General features: G+C 43.8%; 1 protein-coding gene and 1 pseudogene across 5 annotated transcripts in view; one reads left to right on the forward strand and one right to left on the reverse strand.

Annotated features, from left to right (window-relative positions):
* LOC144987927 (uncharacterized) overlaps positions 1-6,220 on the reverse strand; it is a 32,422-nt gene extending 26,202 nt beyond the window's left edge. For 2 of the 4 annotated variants that reach the window (XR_013651615.1, XR_013651614.1), the window contains exon 1: positions 1,827-6,220. Coding sequence is in view for 2 of the 4 variants with exons in the window: in XM_078937733.1 (XP_078793859.1) it covers positions 4,706-4,807; positions 4,896-5,027 (234 nt within the window). In the remaining 2 variants the exon portion in view is untranslated. The remainder of the gene's footprint in view (positions 1-1,826) is intronic. The other 2 variants (XM_078937733.1, XM_078937734.1) reach the window with 2 other exon arrangements.
* On the forward strand, positions 92-1,488 carry LOC144987928 (serine/threonine-protein kinase pim-3 pseudogene; annotated as a pseudogene). Its single transcript, XR_013651616.1, has one exon. The product of XR_013651616.1 is annotated as a serine/threonine-protein kinase pim-3 pseudogene (transcript).
* Positions 6,221-21,083: the final 14,863 nt, after the last annotated feature.

The following is a 21,083-nucleotide window of genomic DNA, read 5'->3' on the forward strand; positions in this document are numbered from 1 at the left end:
TCCCTCTCTGTCTGACTCTGCCTCGCTGAAGTCTGACGGGAGTGCGGCGGACCGGAAACGGAAACTAGACCAGAAGATTTGGATCACAGGCCCTTTAAAACTTGTTCCGTGCAAACCAAGACAGGTCATAGTAACCTTACGCGAGTTTAACAAAGACTGGAGGGAAGTTGCTCCGTGAAGAGCGCGACAGTTCGAGAGAGAGAAAAGAAAAATCAATCCTTCTGCCATGGAAAAGTACTGGAAGACCAGCTTTTGCCTGGGCAAGGGGGGCTTCGGCAAAGTGTTTCTGGGAAAGAGGCGAAGCGACGGGATTTCCGTGGCCCTGAAGATTATCCCGCTCTCGCGTACGAGATGCTGCGAGGTTGATGGGACCAGTAAGCCATTCGAAGCTGTCGCCTTGGAAATGGTCTCCAAAGACCCTCCGTTTCCTGGGATCATCCGCATGCTGGACTTTTACAAGACCCCGTATAATTGGGTGATAGTCACGGAGAAGCCAGAGAACACGCAAGATCTGTACGAATACATCACGATCAGTAAGCGTCTGCGCGAGGACACGGCCAGAGAATTTTTAGGTCAGGTCATCCAGGCCTTGCTCCACTGTCACAGCCGCGGTGTTGTGCACATGGACGTAAAAGACGAAAACCTGCTGGTGGACCTGACGACGCTCGAGCTGAAACTCATCGACTTTGGCTCCGCCGAATTTCTTGAACCCGACAAAGTGTACGACATGTTCCACGGGACTGCGGCATATGGGCCCCCCGAACGGCTCACACAAGGATGCTACAAAGCTCTTCCATCTGAGGTTTGGTCGTTGGGGATTCTTTTGTACGACATGGTGCACGGGGACATACCATTTGGAAACGACAGGGAGCTCCTACTGGGCGAGCTTAGATTCGAAAAAGACCTCTCTGAGGACTGCGTGGCCCTGATAAAATGGTGTTTGAGCAGGACGCCCGAAGAGAGACCGATGCTGAAAGACATACTGGCCCACCCTTGGATGCTGAAGCGAGGCTCGGAGGCGCACGAAGGCGACGCCACGGCTGGAGCCCCGAAGCCCACGCGAGGGGATCTCCAGCAATCGGAGCCCAGCTCTGCTCTGGCGGCCCGAGCCCACGATGTCGACACGCCGACCCGTCGAGGGTCCGTCTCGTCCGTGGGAAACGAAAAGCAGCTTCGTCCGGCGATGGCGACGCTCTGCTCCGAGGGCTTCGAATCAATCTGGAGGAGATTGCCGTCCTTCGACCGACTTCCCAGTCGTCAGGGGAGTATCGCCGCAGAGACAGGACTTACCGAGGCTCGTTGCCACTCAGAGGTCTCGCAGAGCGGAGCTCATCGTCCGGGTCAGGGAGAGCTCCCAAAAACGGAGTAGGATGTAGGATGTTGAACAAAATGGCTAACTGCTCATGTTGTATAGATGCCAGTTCCATGATAACTCAATAGAGCTTGTTCCCTGATGCCTACTGTACAGTTTTTTTTGCCTTGTTCGAATAAAAGTCAAACTGGAACCTCAACATTGCATATTCACTTTCTTTTTTGCTCATGGGTTTTGTCCCAACATGACTATTTGAAGAGACATTTTTCTAATTATTGGATACATCACACAACAATCTCGGTTTTTAAAGATTGAAAAAAAAAAATACATTGGTGTGTACATTTTTAATCGTATAATGGTCAGCATATACACGTTAGATAAAGTGATTACCACACACAAAGGTTTCATGATTTTGGTCAGCATATACACAGGTTAAATGAAGTGATTACCATATACACACACAAAGGTTTCATGATTTTGGTCAGCATATACACAGGTTAAATGAAGTGATTACCATATACAAGGAATGACAGCCAGAGCTGTCTGCTGTGACGATACTTTGATGACCCAGTCCTCCCGCTCGCCGTAGCACCAACAGAGTGGGGTGGAAATGAAACGGTCCAAAGAACCTTCATGCAGCTCTACTCAAAAAGAAAAACAAAAACAAAACAAGAGTGTGTTGGAAAAGTCAGCAGAAGTCGATGGTATTTACTTACCAAATACCAAAAGAAACAAAATTAGTTGTAGCGTTAGATACAAGGGGGCTTACAAAGAGGCTCCGACCCAAGTTTAGGGACACTGACCTGAGTTCTGAGACTCAGACCATCAGAGGAAGCTTTGGACCCTATTCTCTCACAAAAAGAGTCTCAGTGAAAATCTGCTAAAAATGTATACTAAAAAAAAAAAAATAGTTCCACACGCTCTCTTGTAGGTCCGTTCGACCCCAACACTAACTAAAACTAAACAGTAGCTCCGCGCACTGTCTCGCGGGGTCCGTGAGACCCAACGCCGACTGGAACCAAACAGTGGGTCCGCGCGCTGTCTCGCGGGGTCCGTGAGACCCCGTACAGAGTTCGAACGAAACACAGGCTCCGAGCGCTGTCTCCCGGGGTCCGTGAGACCCCCTACAGAATTGGAAGGAAACACAGGCTCCGCGCGCTGTCTCGCACGGTCCGTGAGACCCCGAACAGAATTGGAACCAAACTGTGGCTCCGAGCGCTGTCTCGCGGGGTCCATGAGACCCCGTACAGAGTTGGAACGAAACACAGGCTCCGCGCGCTGTCTCGCGGGGTCCGTGATACCCCGTACAGAGTTGGAATGAAACACAGGCTCCGAGCGCTCTCTCCTGGGGTCCGTGAGACCCCGTACAGAATTGGAACGAAACACAGGCTCCGCGCGCTGTTTGCACGGTCCGTTAGACCCCGAACAGAAGTGGAACGAAACACAGGCTCCGCGCGCTGTCTCGCGGGGTCCGTGAGACCCCGTACAGAATTGGAGCGAAACACAGGCACCTCGCGCTGTCTCGCGCGGTCCCAGCGACCCCATCTCGATTTGGAACCAAACAGTTGCACCTCGCGCTGTCTCGCGTGGTCCGTGAGACCCCGTACAGAATTGGAACCAAACAGTGGCACCTCGCGCTGTCTCGCGGGGTCCGTGAGACCCCGTACAGATATGGAACGAAACACAGGCTCCGCGCGCTGTCTCGCGGGGTCCGTGAGACCCCGTACAGAGTTGGAACGAAACACAGGCTCCGCGCGCTGTCTCGCGGGGTCCGTGAGACCCCGTACAGAGTTGGAACGAAACACAGGCTCCGCGCGCTGTCTCGCGGGGTCCGTGAGACCCCGTACAGAGTTGGAACGAAACACAGGCTCCGCGCGCTGTCTCGCGGGGTCCGTGAGACCCCGTACAGAGTTGGAACGAAACACAGGCTCCGAGCGCTGTCTCCCGGGGTCCGTGAGACCCCGTACAGAGTTGGAACGAAACACAGGCTCCGCGCGCTGTCTCCCGGGGTCCGTGAGACCCCCTACAGACTTGGAAGGAAACACAGGCTCCGCGCGCTGTCTCGCACGGTCCGTGAGACCCCGAACAGAATTGGAACCAAACTGTGGCTCCGAGCGCTGTCTCGCGGGGTCCGTGAGACCCCGTACAGAGTTGGAACGAAACACAGGCTCCGCGCGCTGTCTCGCGGGGTCCGTGATACCCCGTACAGAGTTGGAACGAAACACAGGCTCCGAGCGCTCTCTCCTGGGGTCCGTGAGACCCCGTACAGAATTGGAACGAAACACAGGCTCCGCGCGCTGTCTCGCGGGGTCCGTGAGACCCCGTACAGAATTGGAGCGAAACACAGGCACCTCGCGCTGTCTCGCACGGTCCCAGCGACCCCATCTCGATTTGGAACCAAACAGTTGCACCTCGCGCTGTCTCGCGTGGTCCGTGAGACCCCGTACAGAATTGGAACCAAACAGTGGCACCTCGCGCTGTCTCGCGGGGTCCGTGAGACCCCGTACAGATATGGAACGAAACACAGGCTCCGCGCGCTGTCTCGTGGGGTCCGTGAGACCCCGTACAGAGTTGGAACGAAACACAGGCTCCGCGCGCTGTCTCGCGGGGTCCGTGAGACCCCGTACAGAGTTGGAACGAAACACAGGCTCCGCGCGCTGTCTCCCGGGGTCCGTGAGACCCCGTACAGAGTTGGAACGAAACACAGGCTCCGCGCGCTGTCTCCCGGGGTCCGTGAGACCCCGTACAGAGTTGGAACGAAACACAGGCTCCGCGCGCTGTCTCGCACGGTCCGTGAGACCCCGAACAGAATTGGAACCAAACTGTGGCTCCGAGCGCTGTCTTGCGGGGTCCGTGAGACCCCGTACAGAGTTGGAACGAAACATAGGCTCCGCGCGCTGTCTCGCACGGTTCCGTGAGACCCCGAACATAAGTGGAACGAAACACAGGCTCTGCGCGCTGTCTAGCGGGGTCCGTGAGACCCCGTACAGAATTGGAACGAAACACAGGCTCCGCGCGCTGCCTGGCGGGGTCCGTGAGACCCCAACACTAACTAAAACGAAACAGTGGCTCCGCGCGCTGCCTGGCGGGGTCCGTGAGACCCCAACACTAACTAAAACGAAACAGTGGCTCCGCGCGCTGCCTGGCGGGGTCCGTGAGACCCCAAACACTAACTAAAACGAAACAGTTGCTCCGCGCGCTGTCTCGCGGGGTCCGTGAGACCCCGAACCGAAATGGAACCAGACAGTGGCTCCGCGCGCTTTCTCGCGGGGTCCCAGCGACCCCGTACCGATTTGGAACCAAACAGTGGCACCTCGCGCTGTCTCGCGGGGTCCGTGAGACCCCGTACAGAGTTGGAACCATCAGTTTCTCTTTGAAAGCTCAAACAAGAACCTGTTTCTGTAGATCCATGACATGTGGGTTACAGTGGGCCACAGGCTGGTTTTCCTTCTCCCTTTGCTGCGGATCAGCAGCACCAGTGTTGCTGGCTTGTGACTGTGGGGCAAGTAAGATTAACTGAATATCAAAAAAAATAAGTTGTTTCAAAGAAGTTGGATTTGACGAACATCCCACGTTGACCAACCTCAGAGTTCTTCATTGTTTTGGTCCTGGCCTCGTAGTTTAGCATGTCAAACGGGTCGAGCCACTCACCGTTGACTGTCTGTCCGGAATTGGACAGAACCAGACTGCAGGACAGCAAAAACAACCAGAGCATCTTCTCTGGAGACCAAATTGGTTTGAACTAGCTAGCTAGTACCGGAAGAAGAAAACTATGGAAGCCGAAATTGCTTCCGGTTATTTTTTTAAAAAAAAAAAGCAGCAGAAAACCATTTAGGTTTGTTCATTTGTTTCTCTTGACCTTTCTTGATCACATAAAAAAAAGAAACGTAAACACAAACAGTACACTTCGAAAAGCCTCAAGGGTGATGTAGACAAGTGAATGCTAAAGAAAAAAAAAATACTTGGGGTCAATCGCACCCCATGAGCCAGCGGGTGGAAGGGAACCGGAAAAGCGAGACCCCCGGTGGTGGGCCATGAGAGAAGAGTGAATGCTAAAGAAAAAAAAAAATACTTGGGGTCAATCGCACCCCATGAGCCAGCGGGTGGAAGGGAACCGGAAAAGCGAGACCCCCGGTGGTGGGCCATGAGAGAAGAGTGAATGCTAAAGAAAAAAAAAATACTTGGGGTCAATCGCACCCCATGAGCCAGCGGGTGGAAGGGAACCGGAAAAGCGAGACCCCCGGTGGTGGGCCATGAGAGAAGAGTGAATGCTAAAGAAAAAAAAATACTTGGGGTCAATCGCACCCCATGAGCCAGCGGGTGAAAGGGAACCGGAAAAACGAGACCCCCGGTGGTGGGCCATGAGAGAAGAGTGAATGCTAAAGAAAAAAAAAAACTTGGGGTCAATCGCACCCCATGAGCCAGCGCCAATCCCCTCAGTGGCCACACACAAAAAAAAAAAAAAAAAACTTGGGGTCAATCGAACCCCACGAACCAGCGGGAGGAAGGTGGTTGCTAAAAAAGTGGCGCCCCTGGTGGCTGAGGGCAATAAAAGAGAATGGGGTATTAGTGACCCCTAGAGGCAGGGTATAGAAATGAACGGTGGAAAACAAGACCCCTGGTGGTCTGGGGGTATAACTAAAATGGAGAAATGGCGGCCTCTGCTGGACGGGGACAAAAAAGAAAAGGGGGGTTTGGCGCCCTCTACCAGTCGGGGATATAGAGGGTGCCTGAAACGTACAAAAAAAATTTTTCAGGAACTCGACCCTCTTCGATTGCGGTGTACCTGTCTGGGTGTACCTGTCTGGGGTCAATACCAAAGGGGGGTATGCGTTTTTAAAATGACCCCCCCTCCTTATCTTTTTTTTTAATCCATGCTTTTCTTTTCCCCTAAGACAGCACAAGGGTTATAACAACCCCTCAACTTGGGGACTAGAAAGAAGGTACATAATGGCCAGAAAACTAAAATATATCGACAGGCAATCTATGTTGTACAATGAATTAGTGCTAATACAATTAAAGGCTTCAACAATCAGCAGTTTCTCAGTCAGTCATTCTGATGGTGACCTTGAAAGAGAGCTTATAAAAGTAGGTTAATGAATCAAAGACTCCATGAATCTTAGTTGGTTTGTCATCTCGTTAATAAATACACACAGGCAGACACACCACTACACACTTTGTTTTGTGACCTGCTCAAAACAAAACTAGTTTTCCAGAAGTAATTTTACAACAAATGTTCAAGCTTTTTTAATGTTGTGCAACCTAATTGGTGTGTCAGGCAGAGTTGCATGCAAACTCAAACTAGATAAACCAGTCACGAAGGGGATGAACAACTGTGGCATTACTCCACAAGAATTTGGTTCCGTGATGGAGGAGGGCTGGATGTGGGGCAGGTCTGCAGCTCCTGGCCTGAGGATTCCTCAGAAACCCCACAGGTACTTTGTCTTGACTTTCCTCAGATGCTCTTGACCCACTTCAACCACAGCTCTGGCAGTCGTATTTTCACTGTTTCCATGGCAATTTGAGGAGGTGCAGGGGAATGCCATGGCAACAACAGTTTCCTGTTGTTGCACCTGAGCATGTGTGTGTGTGCAACATGTGTGCCTTTTTTGTATGCATATGTGTGTGTGTGCATATGCGTTGTGAGTGTGTGTATGCATGTATTTATGTGCATATGTGTGTGTGTTTGCATGCATATGTTTTTATTGTGTTTTTGTGTGTGATTGTCTGCACATGGGAGTGTGTACCAGTGTGTTCATGTGTGTGTGTGCATGTTGTGTGTGAAAGTTGTGCAGAAAGCATTCTGCAAATTCATCCTTTTTCAAATGTAGAGTGTAAAAATCTGGTACATGGCCTCCTGATCTATGAATTAAAAAATCCTGACTTAAGTTTATTTTTTAACTTTAATAAAAAAAAGTTATGTTTTTGTTTTAGAAAGTTGAACAAATATGTATTCTGATGCAGTAGACAACATTTACATTAGCAATCAACAAAAAAAGCAAGAACTTAATGTGTAGGCACATTTTTTATTGTGGTTTATGGTAATTTAGTCAAATATATGTCTGTCTGTTCTTTAAATATTTATTTTTAAATGTTTTAAATATTTTGATCATTTGGGTTTTTCTGTGTTATACCTTTTGTACAAATATTACTCCTGCTCTATACAAATTGTTTTAAAAACTTGTAAATAACAACAATGCAGTTTTTGTCCTGGTCATGGGCCGGTGGACCAGCTCTACCTGTACATCCTCTTTAGGGGGCTGGAGGGTTTGTGGGAGTTCTTTCATCCAGTCCATTTGTGTTTTGTGGATTTGGAGAAGGCGTTTGACCGTGTCCCCTATGGTGTCATGTGGAGAGTGCTCTAGGAGTATGGGATCCGGGGAGCCTTACTGAGGGCTGTCTGGTCTCTGTTTGACTGGAGCAGAAGCTTGGTTTGCATACCCGGCAGTAAATCATACCTGTTCCCGGTGCGTGTTGAACTCTTGGCAGGGCTGCTCTTTATTATTGGTTCTGTTCATAGTCTTTATGGACAGAATTTCTTGGCGCAGCCAGGGGCCAGACTGGGTCTGGTTTGGGGACCACAGGATTTCCTCTGCTCTTTGTAGATGATGTTGTCCTGTTGGCTTCTTTGAGGCATTACCTCCAGTATGCATTGTAGCGGTTTGCAGTCGATTGTTAAGCGGCTGGGATGAGTGTCAGCACCACTAAATCTGAGGCCATGGCAGTTGACCGGAGAAAGGTAATTTGCCCTCTCTGAGTGGATAAGTAAATATCTTGGTGTCTTGTTCACTAGGTAAGGTCAGATTGTAAGATAGACAGGGGGATTGGAGCGGCGTCCATCGTTATGTGGTCGCTGTACCAGTCCATTGTGGTGAAGAGAGAGCTGAGCCAGAAAGCAAAGCACTAAGAGTAGAGCCGCTGCTCCTCCACATCAAGAGAAAACAGTTGAGGTGGCTCGGGCATATGGTACGAATGTCTCCTGGACGCCTCCCTGGGGTGGTGTTCCGGGCATGGCCCACTGGGTGGAGGCCCTGGGGAAGACTACTGGAGAGACTATGTCCCTTGGTTGGTTTGGGAACACCTCGGGGACCCCCAGAGGAGCTGGAGAGGATGGCCAGGGGAGGGAAGTCCGGGAAACAACTACAGCCTATAAGCCCAACATTTTTGATATAATATTATTTATTTATTTTATATAACTTTGATAATTTTAGACTGATTTAAAAAATGTAACAAGAAAAAAAAATGTGTTAACATTTTGAAAGCGTTTTTGTTTTGCATCTTCTTACGTCAGTTTGACCTCTTAAAATAAACCTTTGAGGAATTGTTGCTCTGTATCAGAACTGGAGATATTTACACTGTTGTGTTTACTATACACACTTCAGCACCTGTACCAGAAATCCTCTCTCATTCCTGTAGCCAAAGATTTCCTGATTGACTTGTAGTTTCAATACTGCAAATGGAAACATGGAACCGGTTTGGGATCCATTTTTGGAATTTCCTTCTCTGTGTTGAGAGGTTCCTGCCTTTTCCGTGAATGTTAAACTTTTTTCAGCACCGTTACCTACTCACCACACCCAACGTGTTTTCCCACCTATGTCCCGTTCCAGATTAGTCATAAGAGGCAAACTCTCAGGCTCCGTTATTGTGTCACAACTTCTGGAAAAAGTTGTGCAATTTTGAAAGTACTTAGAAATTATTCTTGTTGCGTTGGCGTGTTTTGAGTTTGGGATCTGATAAAGTGTCAGTTACAGTAAATCACGTGCTTGTGTGTCATGAAGTTTAAATGTTTATTTCACTCTTTCAGTAAAACTATCAATCCTGTCCATACTTGAGAAGGTAACTTCCAAAAACTACAGAGTACAGATAAGCCTGTTATTCGTAGAAGTGACCGGAATGTTGCTCAGATGGGAAAAAAAATACACTTTAGGGTCAACATGACTTTATTTTTGTAGAAATATTGAAATCACAATGGTGTTTATTTGGAATCTGTAATATTTGGGCCTTCTCTGTGCTCTTTTAGACCAATAAAGATTTATCAAAATCACAACCTAAGGTATTAGATGTTCTTGTAACCAGATGGTGAATTATTAGAAATAAACTAAAGATGTCAAACTGACTAAAAGAAACCGTGTAAACTACCTGCAACTATGACTGATGAGAATTAATTTTCTGTTCAGAACAATTAAAATCATCTGGGGGAAAAATGACCAGACTGAGACACAGAGCACAGAAACAGGGAAGCTTAAATAAAACACAACAAATTAACTAAAGTGTAGGCAGCTGTGTGCCACACCAGATACAGAAAGGTAAAGGGGCTGAAAAACAAAAGACTGAGAACAAAAACAAAAAGAAACTGAGACTGTGTCATCATATCTATAATCGTTTAAATGCAATGCATTGTGGTGAATATTCACAAATCTAGAGAGCGTCGATTGGCACTGGTTTTATCACAAAGAACTCTGAGTAGTTTCTAGGGCACTACATTTTGGAATTGTTAATTTGGACAACTCTACAAAATAGCAAAGACACTATATAGTGCACTAAGTAGTGAGTAGAAGGATTATTCTATTGTTTGTATAAATCAAAAACAACAAAACAAAATGTAAAGACAAAAGAGGGAATATATAGAAATAATGGTGTATATTTAGATCTTCCACTTTCGGCTTCTCCCATCAGGGGTCGCCACAGCAAACAATTCGCATGGTAAATTTGGCAATGTTTTACGCCGGATGCCCTTCCTGACGCAACCTTCTCAAACCGGGCTTGGAACCGGCAGAGGTAGAGAAGGGAACAGGGAGCAGCCTGGAGTCGAACCCTGGTTTCACGGATGGAAGGCGCCGCAAACCAGCATGAGCTAAACTGGCTCAATGGTGTATATTTAGATATGAGAAAAAAAGATCTTAAGTGTACAAGGTGAGGAAGACCACCCAGTACATCCTAAAAGCACCACCCCCATCCCCACAGCAGCAGCTTAACTAAAGGCATGACTCAGGGTTTTCCAGATCAGTTTATCTATTCTCTAAAGCAGTTTTGTCCCTTTCAGAGTATGCTGAACCCTAACCTTGGGCAGCCATGGTGCAGTGGTAGGGCAGTCGACTTCCGACCTCCGAATTTTGAAAACTACTTAGAAATTATTCTTGTTGCAGTTGGTGGTTTTTTTGAGTTTGGGATCTGATAAAGTGTCAGTTACAGTAAATCCCATACTTTTGTGTCATGAAGTATAAATGTTGCTTCACTCTTTCAGTAAAACTATCAATCATGTCCAAACTTGAGAAGGTAACTTCCAAAAAGTCTACACTGAGTACAGATTCGTAGAAATTATCGGAATGTTGCTCAGATTGAAAAAAATAACTAAAGTGTAGGCAGCTGTGTGCCACACCAGATACAGAAAGGTAAAGGGTCTGACCCTTCCAGGGGGGTATTCCAGGAAGCATGTTTAAAATACCCTGACTTTAACCCTGAACTCTCGCTGAAGTCCACCTGAACTTGCTTACTCAGGGTATGTCGGTTTCAAAAGAGCGGATATGAGTTTGCGTAATTACGCTTAACTTGGTAACCCTGGGTTAATGCGCATGCACGGCAAGTACATAAAGACATTCTCAATGGATCGCCGATTTCTGGAGTCACCATGGAAACGCCTGGAGAAAAAAAGAGAGCGCGATACTTTTGAGACGGAGTCAGAGATTTTAAGATTGTACGCCCATCAAAAAAGTAATACAGCTGCATCAGCAAAAGAAAGAGCTTCTGCTTGGTGGAAAAGAACGGACAAAGTAAACGCAAGAGTTTCTAAACTTATTTCCAATTACATTGCGATGTGTATATATATATACAACCCATAAAACTTAAATGGTTCAACTGGTAACAAGTAATTGAGTTAAATTTATTTAACCTAATTTCTTACGTCTATCCAACTCAATATTTTCTTTTGCATCTCAAATTTACATATTTATCTAACTAAATGTCATATTACTCCAATTCAATTACATGATTTTCCATATTAATTCATTGTACTTCTTGAACTCTCATGTGTCTAAGTTAGAGGCTGCAGATTTTATCATTTTTATAAAATTAAAAGAAATTATATAATGTGAATTTATAATATGTAACATGCATTTTATTATCATGACTCTGAGAGTAACTTGAGTTCTTATACTGTGCTGTCACACTACTGGTGCTAAATTAGCTAATCTTCCTCTCCCTCCCTCTCACTCATGGTGCAGAAACACAGTAAAACAGCCACAACTAAACATATTTAGACAAAAACCCACACTTGTACCCAAATCCGTCCAGACAGGCAAAGGTAATGGTATCCCACAATTCCTTGCTGTGCTGATCTAACAGCAGCACCACAGTTCCACCTACTTAATTGAATTAACTTTAATGAAAGTAAAATAAATGTCTGATAACTACGTGTTATTTTTAAGTTGACTGAACTCCAAAAAATGATTTATATTAACTGAAGCAAATAATTAAGTTAGTTTACTGTAAAAAAGTTTATCTCTACAGCGTCTTATCTATCACCCTCTCACGGTGGAAAATGTATTATCTGAGCTTCTTCATCCACTAAATCATCTTCAAATGGTCCTTTACCTCTCTAAAAACCAACTAACCTTCAACTAAACTTGCTCCAGACCAGGTTATGTTCAGAGCAAGAGTTGCTATGACAACTTGACATACCCTGAAACATAATTCCATTTTTGGAACCGAAAACTGAGGTTATCCGCTTCCTTAGCCTCAAACTTACCATGGTAAGTCACATAACCTGCTTTTTGGAATGCCCCCCCCAGGAGCCTCAGCTAACCTGCACCAAAAACAAAAGACTGAGAACAAAAACAAAAAGAAACTGAGGCTGTGTCATCATATCTATAATTGTTTAAATGCAATGCATTTTGGTAAATATTTGCAAATCTAGAGAGCATCGATGGGCACTGGTTTTTCACAGAGAACTCTGAGTAGTTTCTAGGGCACTGAATTTTGGAATTGTTCATTTTGGACAACTCTACAAAATAGCAAAGACACTATATAGTGCACTAAGTAGTGAGTAGTGAAGGAATTTGGACACAACCAAGGATTATTCTATTGTTTGTATAAATCAAAAACAACAAAAGAAAATCTAAAGACAAAACAGGGGAATATATATAAATAATGGTGTGTATTTAGATATGAGAAGAAAAGATCTTAAGTGTATAAGGTGAGGAAGACCATCCAGTACATCCTAAAAGCACCACCCCCATCCCCACAGCAGCAGCTTAACTAAAGGCATGACTCAGGGTTTTCCAGATCAGTCTACCTATTCTCTGAAGCAGTTTTGTCCCTTTCAGGGTATGCTGAAGCCTAACATTGTGCAGCCATGGTGCAGTGGTAGGGCAGTCAACCTCCGATAGTAAATTTGCGGGTTCAATTCCCGCCTTGCCCGCCCATGTGTCAAAGTGTCCTTGGGGAAGACACTGAACCCCACCTTGCCTCTGGTGGAAGGTTGGCGCCAGTGTTCGGTAGCAGAGTGTGTGAATGTGTGTGTGAATGGGTCTGTGACTGTAAAGCGCTTTGGGCCTTTGAAGAATGTTGAATAGCGCTATGTAAGTATACGCCATTTACCATAACCTCAGCGACTCATGGGTGTAGGCAGGGTACACTCTGGACAGGTTGCAAGTCTGTCGCAGTGCCATAGTCACACCTTGGTACAATTTAGAGTAACCGATAAGCCTATAAAGCAAGGTTTTGGACAGTGGGAGTAAGCCAGAGTCCCTGGAGAAAACCCACGCATGCATGGGAAGAACATGCCAACTCCACACAGAAAGGTCCCCTCTTGGTGATTTCAGGTCCCCCAGCTGGGACTTTAACCGGGGCCTTCTTGCTGCGAGGCGGGGTTTATCCAAAAATAAAAACCTTAACTAACGTTTCTGCCGTTTTTTTTCTTTTTCACGAACATTGGAAAGAGACAACCAACGAAATAAAAGTACATTTTTTATTATTCCTTTTTGCAGAAGCCATTTTAGTCCCCATTTTCACGTGACCTTTAGTTGCTAAAATATGCAGCACCTCGTAAACCAACTACCGGTACTAGTCATGATGCCACTGAAAGCAGTTTAAAGTTTCCTTTTAATTGCTGTATTTTTCTGTACCCACTCCAATAAAAATCAGGTTTTTGTGTTTTTAGCATGTTCTTGCAGCCTTTTTTATCTAAGGGGAAGACATATTCAAAATAACTGAAGATTGAAACTGCATCTCTGAGTATTTCTTTTTTCAAAATTAGGACAAATCAGGAGCACATAAAAAAATACAGTTAGAAAAGGCTCTCTGATGTGAAACAGCAACTAAGATGTGTGGGCTAAAGTTTCATCTGTCCAACCCATTCTGATGCATTCACTGGCAGACAATTACATACATTGTTTTTGTTTTCCTAGTCTGAGCTGGCATCTGGCACAAAATTGTACAACTGAGTAGCTCTGATATTGCTCGCCATTTATGTAGCACCACTAATGTTAACTTAGGGTTGTAAAGGGCTGTAATAGTGGGAGAGAGTGCCAGCAAGCAGTCCAACCCACAACTCAGAGGTGAATTTCTGACGAACTCCTGCCACAGAAACTTTGTCCCAGAGAATGACACAAGTTCCTTGATTTTGGTTAAAAATGGGCATAATCATAAATAAAAAAATCTCTGGGAATGCTTTCACGATAAATCAAAAGATAATCTGAAGTTTTGCTTTGTTTTGTTTTTCACATCTATAAGCTTTCAGTTTTTATTCAATGATCCATTTAAAGAGAAACACAGCCTCATAATTTTCATAATTTGGAGCAATATTTTCCCCCCAAAGCTGCTGAATTGCTAAACTTGTGGAATCAGTCATTCTGTAATGAAGGAACTAGCTGTCCCAGCTGGTGGAGAGTGGCCCGAGCTTAATATTGATTTAGATGCTTGATTGATTCCATTTTTCATCAACAATTCCACCCCCCATGTCTTACATGCGGTTGCTGCACGATTAGATAATTGGATGACCAGCACCTGAGTCCTCCTGCAGGTCAGATGGGGGTGACCGTCAGGGGGGAGTTCCTGATCAGTGACTGTTTGATGTTTCATCATGACTGGCAGAAATCCTTTCAGAGAGGATTTACAATGAGCAACAACTCAGTTCAAAATAATAATTAAAAAAAAAACAGTTTTTGTGTTTTACTTTAAAAAAAAAAGTTTAAAAAAAATGTCGGACGTTTTGTGTGTCCGGTACAAGGGCAGATGGAGTAAACTGTGACTTTGTTTCTTGACATTTCTGTTGGCTGAAGGCTGCAGCTTTCTTTTCCTGAATGATCCAGATGGTCCCTGAATGTGAAACAGAGAGGCAACATTTGCAGATGCCTCTATGTTCTCTCTCTATTGTAATGCATATCTGCATGTGGCTTTATTTCAGCTCCAAGCTCCTTTCTTAGCACAATCAGTGAATCTCAATCAATCTGAGCTCTTTTATTTGCAGTGACCACTGTTCAGTCCGGCTTCAGCTGGAAGCTTTTGTTGCCGGTCAGTAAGGGATTATTTGTTTTATCGAGGATAGCTTTTTCTGCTTGAAGGATGGATTTAACCTAATTCTGTTATGGGATTAAATTTTTTGTGCAATTAATTAATCCAGACCTGTAATTCCTTGATCTTATGATTCTATTTTTAATCGCAATTACTTTTAGCCTTATAATTGCTGTAAAAAAGCCACATTTTGAGATATTTTTATTTGAATTCACAACATTGGGGCAGTAAAAGATCAAATTACAACTAAAAAATTGGCTTTGTGAAGTTTTCTTAATACAACACACTTCCAACCTTTACTTTTCAGGTTGGAAAAAAATACAAACTTTTTTTTTCACTGATTAACATTGTGGATTATTTTGGGTTGACTCAACATGTAACAGAGCCCACACACAAAAGAGGGCATATTCTTGATTTATTCCTTTTTAAATGTCTGAACATTTCCAAGATTACTGTGTTAGTGGTTCTCAAACTTTTTCTCTTGTTCCCCCTTTGGAGGAGGAAAAATGTTGATCCCCCACCGCGAAACAAAAACGTGACAAAATTAGTCAAATATGCTAAACTGTAATACCATAATCAAATCATTAGACATTCCTGCTGCTAGAGACTAGAAAAAAGTTAAATAAAGGATCGTTCACTTTGTTAGGACAAAAACTCTGAACTTAAGAGCAAAAAGAAACCAAAAGTTATGTTAATGGCTGCAATGTGCCAGCTTTGTGCTACACATCTTTTCAAAACGTTGTTGCTGGTTTGTTACTGCAACTCTGAAGTCGTGCTCAATATTGAGCCCAGCTCTGTTCTTTGTTTTCAAAGTGGCAACAGCAGAAAAGCTTATCTCTATAAATGGATCTCTCAGCCAGTCATATTGAGCACTGTTGTCTGGGAAATATTTTAGAAAGTATCCTCGCAGGGAGGACATGTATAAAGTAAATTATCCTTTATACACGTTATATGTTCTCAAACTATGGGGCATGCCTCCCTGGGGGGGGGGGGGGGGTACCAAACTCTTGCCAAATTCTTTAGAGATAAAACAAAAACATAAGGCAAACATTTGTTTTATCAACTAGAAGTCTGGTGTCTGGACACTCTACCCAAATTTTTTCAAAAATGTTTCAAAGATCCTGAAGTCGGTCTTGCTCCAGATTGTGAACTTGGCTTTAAATCTGGTGATTTCCCAGAACCACTGAAAACAACTGTAATCAAGTCGCTCCAAAAAGGGACAGTCTAGACATATGAAAAAAATTTAGTATCATAACTAGGACATGCACACAAAGTGTTTCACAAACACACACTCCCGTTCACTAATATATATTTTTGCAAACACGTAATGAAAATTCAGAATTTACATCAACTGTTTCACAAATTCACACAATCTGGTTCACAAACTGTTTCACAAATATCATTTTGAGGAACACCTGTAATACAAACTCACAGATCATACAAATCACAGAATGTGCATTTACAAAACGCTTCTTATTTGTGAATCCCTCTATATTTGTGAGAGAAATTAGTGCGGTGAATTGTGAGAATCTTCTAATGTACCAGGTCAACATATGTCATCATTGGCTGATAAAGCTGTCAATCAATTTCAACAGCTAACCAGGCGTGTTCATATGAATCTAAGTATCACATTTGTTCTTTTTTTAAATTAAGACCAACAATGAAAAAGCAACAAAAGAATGATTTATTTAATGATTAATTTCTGAACCACAAAGTAAAAAGGATTGTTTTTTAAAAAAAAATGTTTTCACATTTATGTATTAAATTGAAAATGGAACAAAGAGACTGTGAAAGTTTCAATTAATTTTTTGTTTTTGTTTGATAGACAACGGTCACCCGGAAGTTGTTATGGCGGATGTACAAGCTGAAGCAAGAGAAGCTAAGGGCCTGATAAAAGTTAACTTAAAGGCTATTTTGGATGAATTTGCAGACATGTCTTTTAAAACACACATATATCAACCACCGTTACACCAGCTTGGTCTGAAAAAGTATTCAAAAACGCCTGTGGGGAGATTGTGTTTAAAGCAGCAGCTGTGAAGAATAGAACACGTTAAAGACACACAGCTTGGAATGGAGTCGTATTATCCAGTGATAAGGTAGGTTTATTCATTCAGATGATAATTATTCTCTGCAATTATCTTTCTCAACATTTCAGTTTTTTTCCGGCCGCTTCTGAGTCAGCTGATGCCATTTCTCCATAAAGGGGCACAGATCATGAAGGAAATTACCCTGAGAACATTGCAAAGACATGGCTGTTCTCTTGAAGTTTGTGAAGTTTCAAAACTTGTTAACAATCTTTTCCTGTTAAACCCATGTTGTGCTGCTTTGCAAGAACACCTTCAAAAACTCAATACAGACGACACAAATTTGACAAATCATGGAGTATTTTTCACGTGTTGAGCCAGTTGAGTTCTTACTCAATAGGGATAAAAACAAAACCATCCAGTATATCCATCCCAGTTTTGCCTATTTTGTCTCAACTGGTGAACAATGAACACATTCAAAATACAATCATGCAAATCCTTGAGTGCTTCTGCTGAATACCATCTTCGGATGGATCCTTTCTAAAAGAGAACAGGTTTTTTTTGGTGGAAATGAACTTAAGATACCCCTAATATTTACTGTGGATTACTTTGAAGTTTGCAATCATCTTGGAACATCTCGCAAGAAGCTGACATTCCTGTCACCTTAAGATCCACTCTAACATCCATCTTTCCAGCAATTCTTTGCTAGACAATGTGACCAAGTACAGCTATCCAAAGGTGTTGGAGCCCCTTCTGAAAGATCTGAAAACACTTGAAGATGATGAGATCTTTGTGCCAAGTTTAGGCAAAGTAGTCAAAGGAACAGTTTTTGCAGTAGTTGCTCATTCAGTGGGTGGATTTGTTGAATGTTTTTCTGCCTTACGCTTTTGCCGCTTTTGTGTTGGAGATCATGCAGAAGTTCAGCCGCATGAAGTAGCAGAAGGAGTGTTTCCACTGCGTACAAAAACCCCTTATGTCATGTATGTTAAAGCTGCAGTGTAAAACCCTGAAGAATCCCTTCATTGTAGCATCAAAAGACAATGTCCTACATCTGCTAGACTGAGTTACTTTAATGTCACATCAGATTATCCACCAGATATTGTGCCTGGTTTGCTTGAAGGAATTGTTCCACTGGAAATGGCTCTCTGTCTGGACATGTTCATAAAGGACAAACATTTTTTTCTCCGTGATCTAAACCAAATCATTCTTCACTTTTCTCACAAGTAGAGTGAAAAAAGTAACTCAAACCAGGGCTTTCTTGCTGTTAGCCAAGAGCACTAAATCACTGTGCAGCCCCAGTTATTGTATCTTTAGCACAAATAGTTTTAAGTTTACTTAAAACAATTTGGGCGATTGTGGTGCAGCGGTAAGGTGGTCGACCAAAGATTGGTTCGATTCTCTGCCAGCACATGTGCCGAAGTGTCCCTGCAAGACACTGAACCCCACCTTGCCACTGGTGGAAGGTTGGCGCCAGTGTTCGGCAGCCGAGCCGCCATCAGTGTGTGAATGTGTGTGTGAATGAGGCTGTGACTGTAAAAAAGCACATTGGGTCTTTGAAGAAGACAGAAAAACACTATATAATAAAAGCCATTTACAATTGAAAATGTGTCTTTTTTTGTCTTTTATGGGGTATGAACCTCATGGCTGACTAGAGCAGGTTAATAAGTTCCTGGTCATCCGCACTGCAACAGATCCAGCACAATTTCAAGTGATCTGGAAAACCAAGTTTTCATGTGTGAAAACCGGACCATTGCACGCTGGTAATAGGACCAGTTTATGCCCTCAGGCTTAAGTATCGCAAAACTTAAAAGTCCCCCTCTAAAGAAAATAATGTTTTCTGAGTTTTTTGACATGTACATGTGGCATTTTTCATATGAAAGAGAACAAATACAAAAAAAATGATTAGGAGATTTTGGAAACAGTGACTTCTGACAAACATGAAATATGCAGTGCTGCAGTACAGGCTTGTAAGGGTGTGTTCAATTTCCCAGTCTGTAGCTTTCATTCCATCTCTAATTATGCTGTGAACGATTTGTAGACCACATGAACCAATGTTGAGAAGCACCTTGTCCAATAGCTTATTCATTTCCTTTTGAACCAGTTCAAAAACGTTCCAATTAACGTGTGGCCTGTCCATGGACAGTTGCAGGAGATTTCGCATCCCTGTCTCGTATGGAATATTGCTCCGTTTTTTAATTCCATCGGGTGCCGATGAGCGTCCTAGAGATTGAGATACAATTACTGCTAGTCCATCCAACAGTTCAACATGAATGTTAAGTTCAAATGTTTGTTACGACTTTCAACAAATAACACAACATATGTTGTCTGTTGAGACACGTCCTTCAGTATCAGCTTCTTAAAATGCGAGGCTAGTCTGCTTGTGGACATATAACTGCATTTTTTCAAATGTTCTAGCATTCTGGCTGTCAGAAAACATTGCATGGAAAAGATGAGCAACGTCTTCCGATGATTTGTAAGAGTAGTGGAAGTTTATTGCTTTTAATGCCCACAATACCTGAGCTTTGGGAACTTCTGTTGTTGCAGATACATCCCAGTTTGTCCACCTTGCTGTTGAAATGGCAGCCACCATATCAACGGTCATATGTAAAAAATTCTCAGACCGACTGACTAGCTTTTGCAGTCTTCCGGTTGGAGTAATCACACTCTATGACAATCACCTGGTCTTGCCCCTTCTTAAGTTCCACCTGTGTCTTACTCATCGCTGGAACGCCAGTTACTCTTTCTTCCAGCCATCCTACTAACTTTCTGCGCAGTCTGCATAGATAGTCAAGCTTTCGTCTCGTCATTGCCTTGCGTCGCCATTACATCGCCTCGCCAATGCCTCACCTCAACATCCAAATCCTTCTGGATTCCAGTTGCAAGCCCACAATCCCCCATTGACTTTATAAAGTGGAGGTCCTCTTCCGAGCTTTTGCCGATTTTTCCCGCTCAGCATCTAGGCCTCGTTCCCCCACCCTGCTCTGTCTGCTGATTTCCTCTCTTGACTCAGGAGTGAAACTACCTACTCCCTCTGCTGGTGGGAGGTTGTCATGCTCCTTCAGATCAGCATGCTCCAAACCAGGACTTACACAAACTAAATTGACTATTTTCCTTCACTCTTGGGTTTGCTTCTTTTGCCTGTCCTCGACATATCCTGACAATCAGTCTTATAGGGGTTCTCCTCGTATTCAGCTGACAGGAGTTCAATGTGTCTGCAAACAACATAACATCTGGGCCTAAAAAGCTGACCTGTTGGGTACTTCAGGACTTATTTCTGGAGCCACTCTAGTTCCTAGTGTATATGCTCCCTATAAAAAGTTAATACAATAGTTCAGTCATGTCTCTTACCAACTCTTTGCCGATGACATCCAGCTGTATTGTTTCTTCAAGACCTCTGAGACCCACAAACCTAGCTCCTTAATTGCCTCTCTCAAATAAAGCAGTGGCTGAGGGACAACTGCCTTCAGCTAGACTCAGACAAAACTGAAATACTGATTATTGCCCCGGACAGTGTCATCCTTACCATTACAGGGCCTATATGTAATAAGATTAATAAGAAATTAACTATGTAGACATTTTTTATGTTTTAAAAAAAATAAAAAAGAAATGTCCATTGTTTATTTCTCGTTAATCTTATTGGTTACTCTAAATTGTCTCTAGGTGTGAATGCAAGTGTGCATGGGTGTGTGATTGTGGCCCTGTGTCAGACTGACGACCTGTCCAGGGTCTACTCTGCCTTACCCACGAGTAGCCAGGATAGAAAAACACCATAAAGGGCCAAAAAAGGTTTAGAAGATGAATGACAATTATGTTTTTGTTCATTTAGTTGGTTCTTATCATTTTGTTTGTTCTTAGATCTTTTCAGGAGAGACCTGAAAGCAATGTTTTGCTTCAACCACCTGATTTTAATCATACCCTACAGTCCTGAGCTTTAAGGCCCGTACACACCGGGACGAATATTCGCCAGGCGTTATTCGCCAGCGTTTTTCGCCACGTTTTTTGTGTTCACACCCAGGCGATTTTCGCTGACGATGAGTGGAGTGAACATGCAATTTCATTCCCTGACATTAGATGGCGCTTAATGTAAACAGAAATACTCCTGTACACAAGGTGGCGCTGCGCAACTTTAGGCTTCTTAAAGTCGCTTTTCACTCAGAAAAAGAGAGCAAGTATTTACCCGCTTGTCAGAATCAAACAAAGAAAACATGAATATTTCAAGCACCAGTAGCTCCAACTGG

This window comes from Oryzias latipes, chromosome 19, assembly GCF_053564925.1.
Source record: "Oryzias latipes strain Hd-rR chromosome 19, Olatipes_Hd-rR_3.1".
Classification (NCBI taxonomy): domain Eukaryota; kingdom Metazoa; phylum Chordata; class Actinopteri; order Beloniformes; family Adrianichthyidae; genus Oryzias; species Oryzias latipes.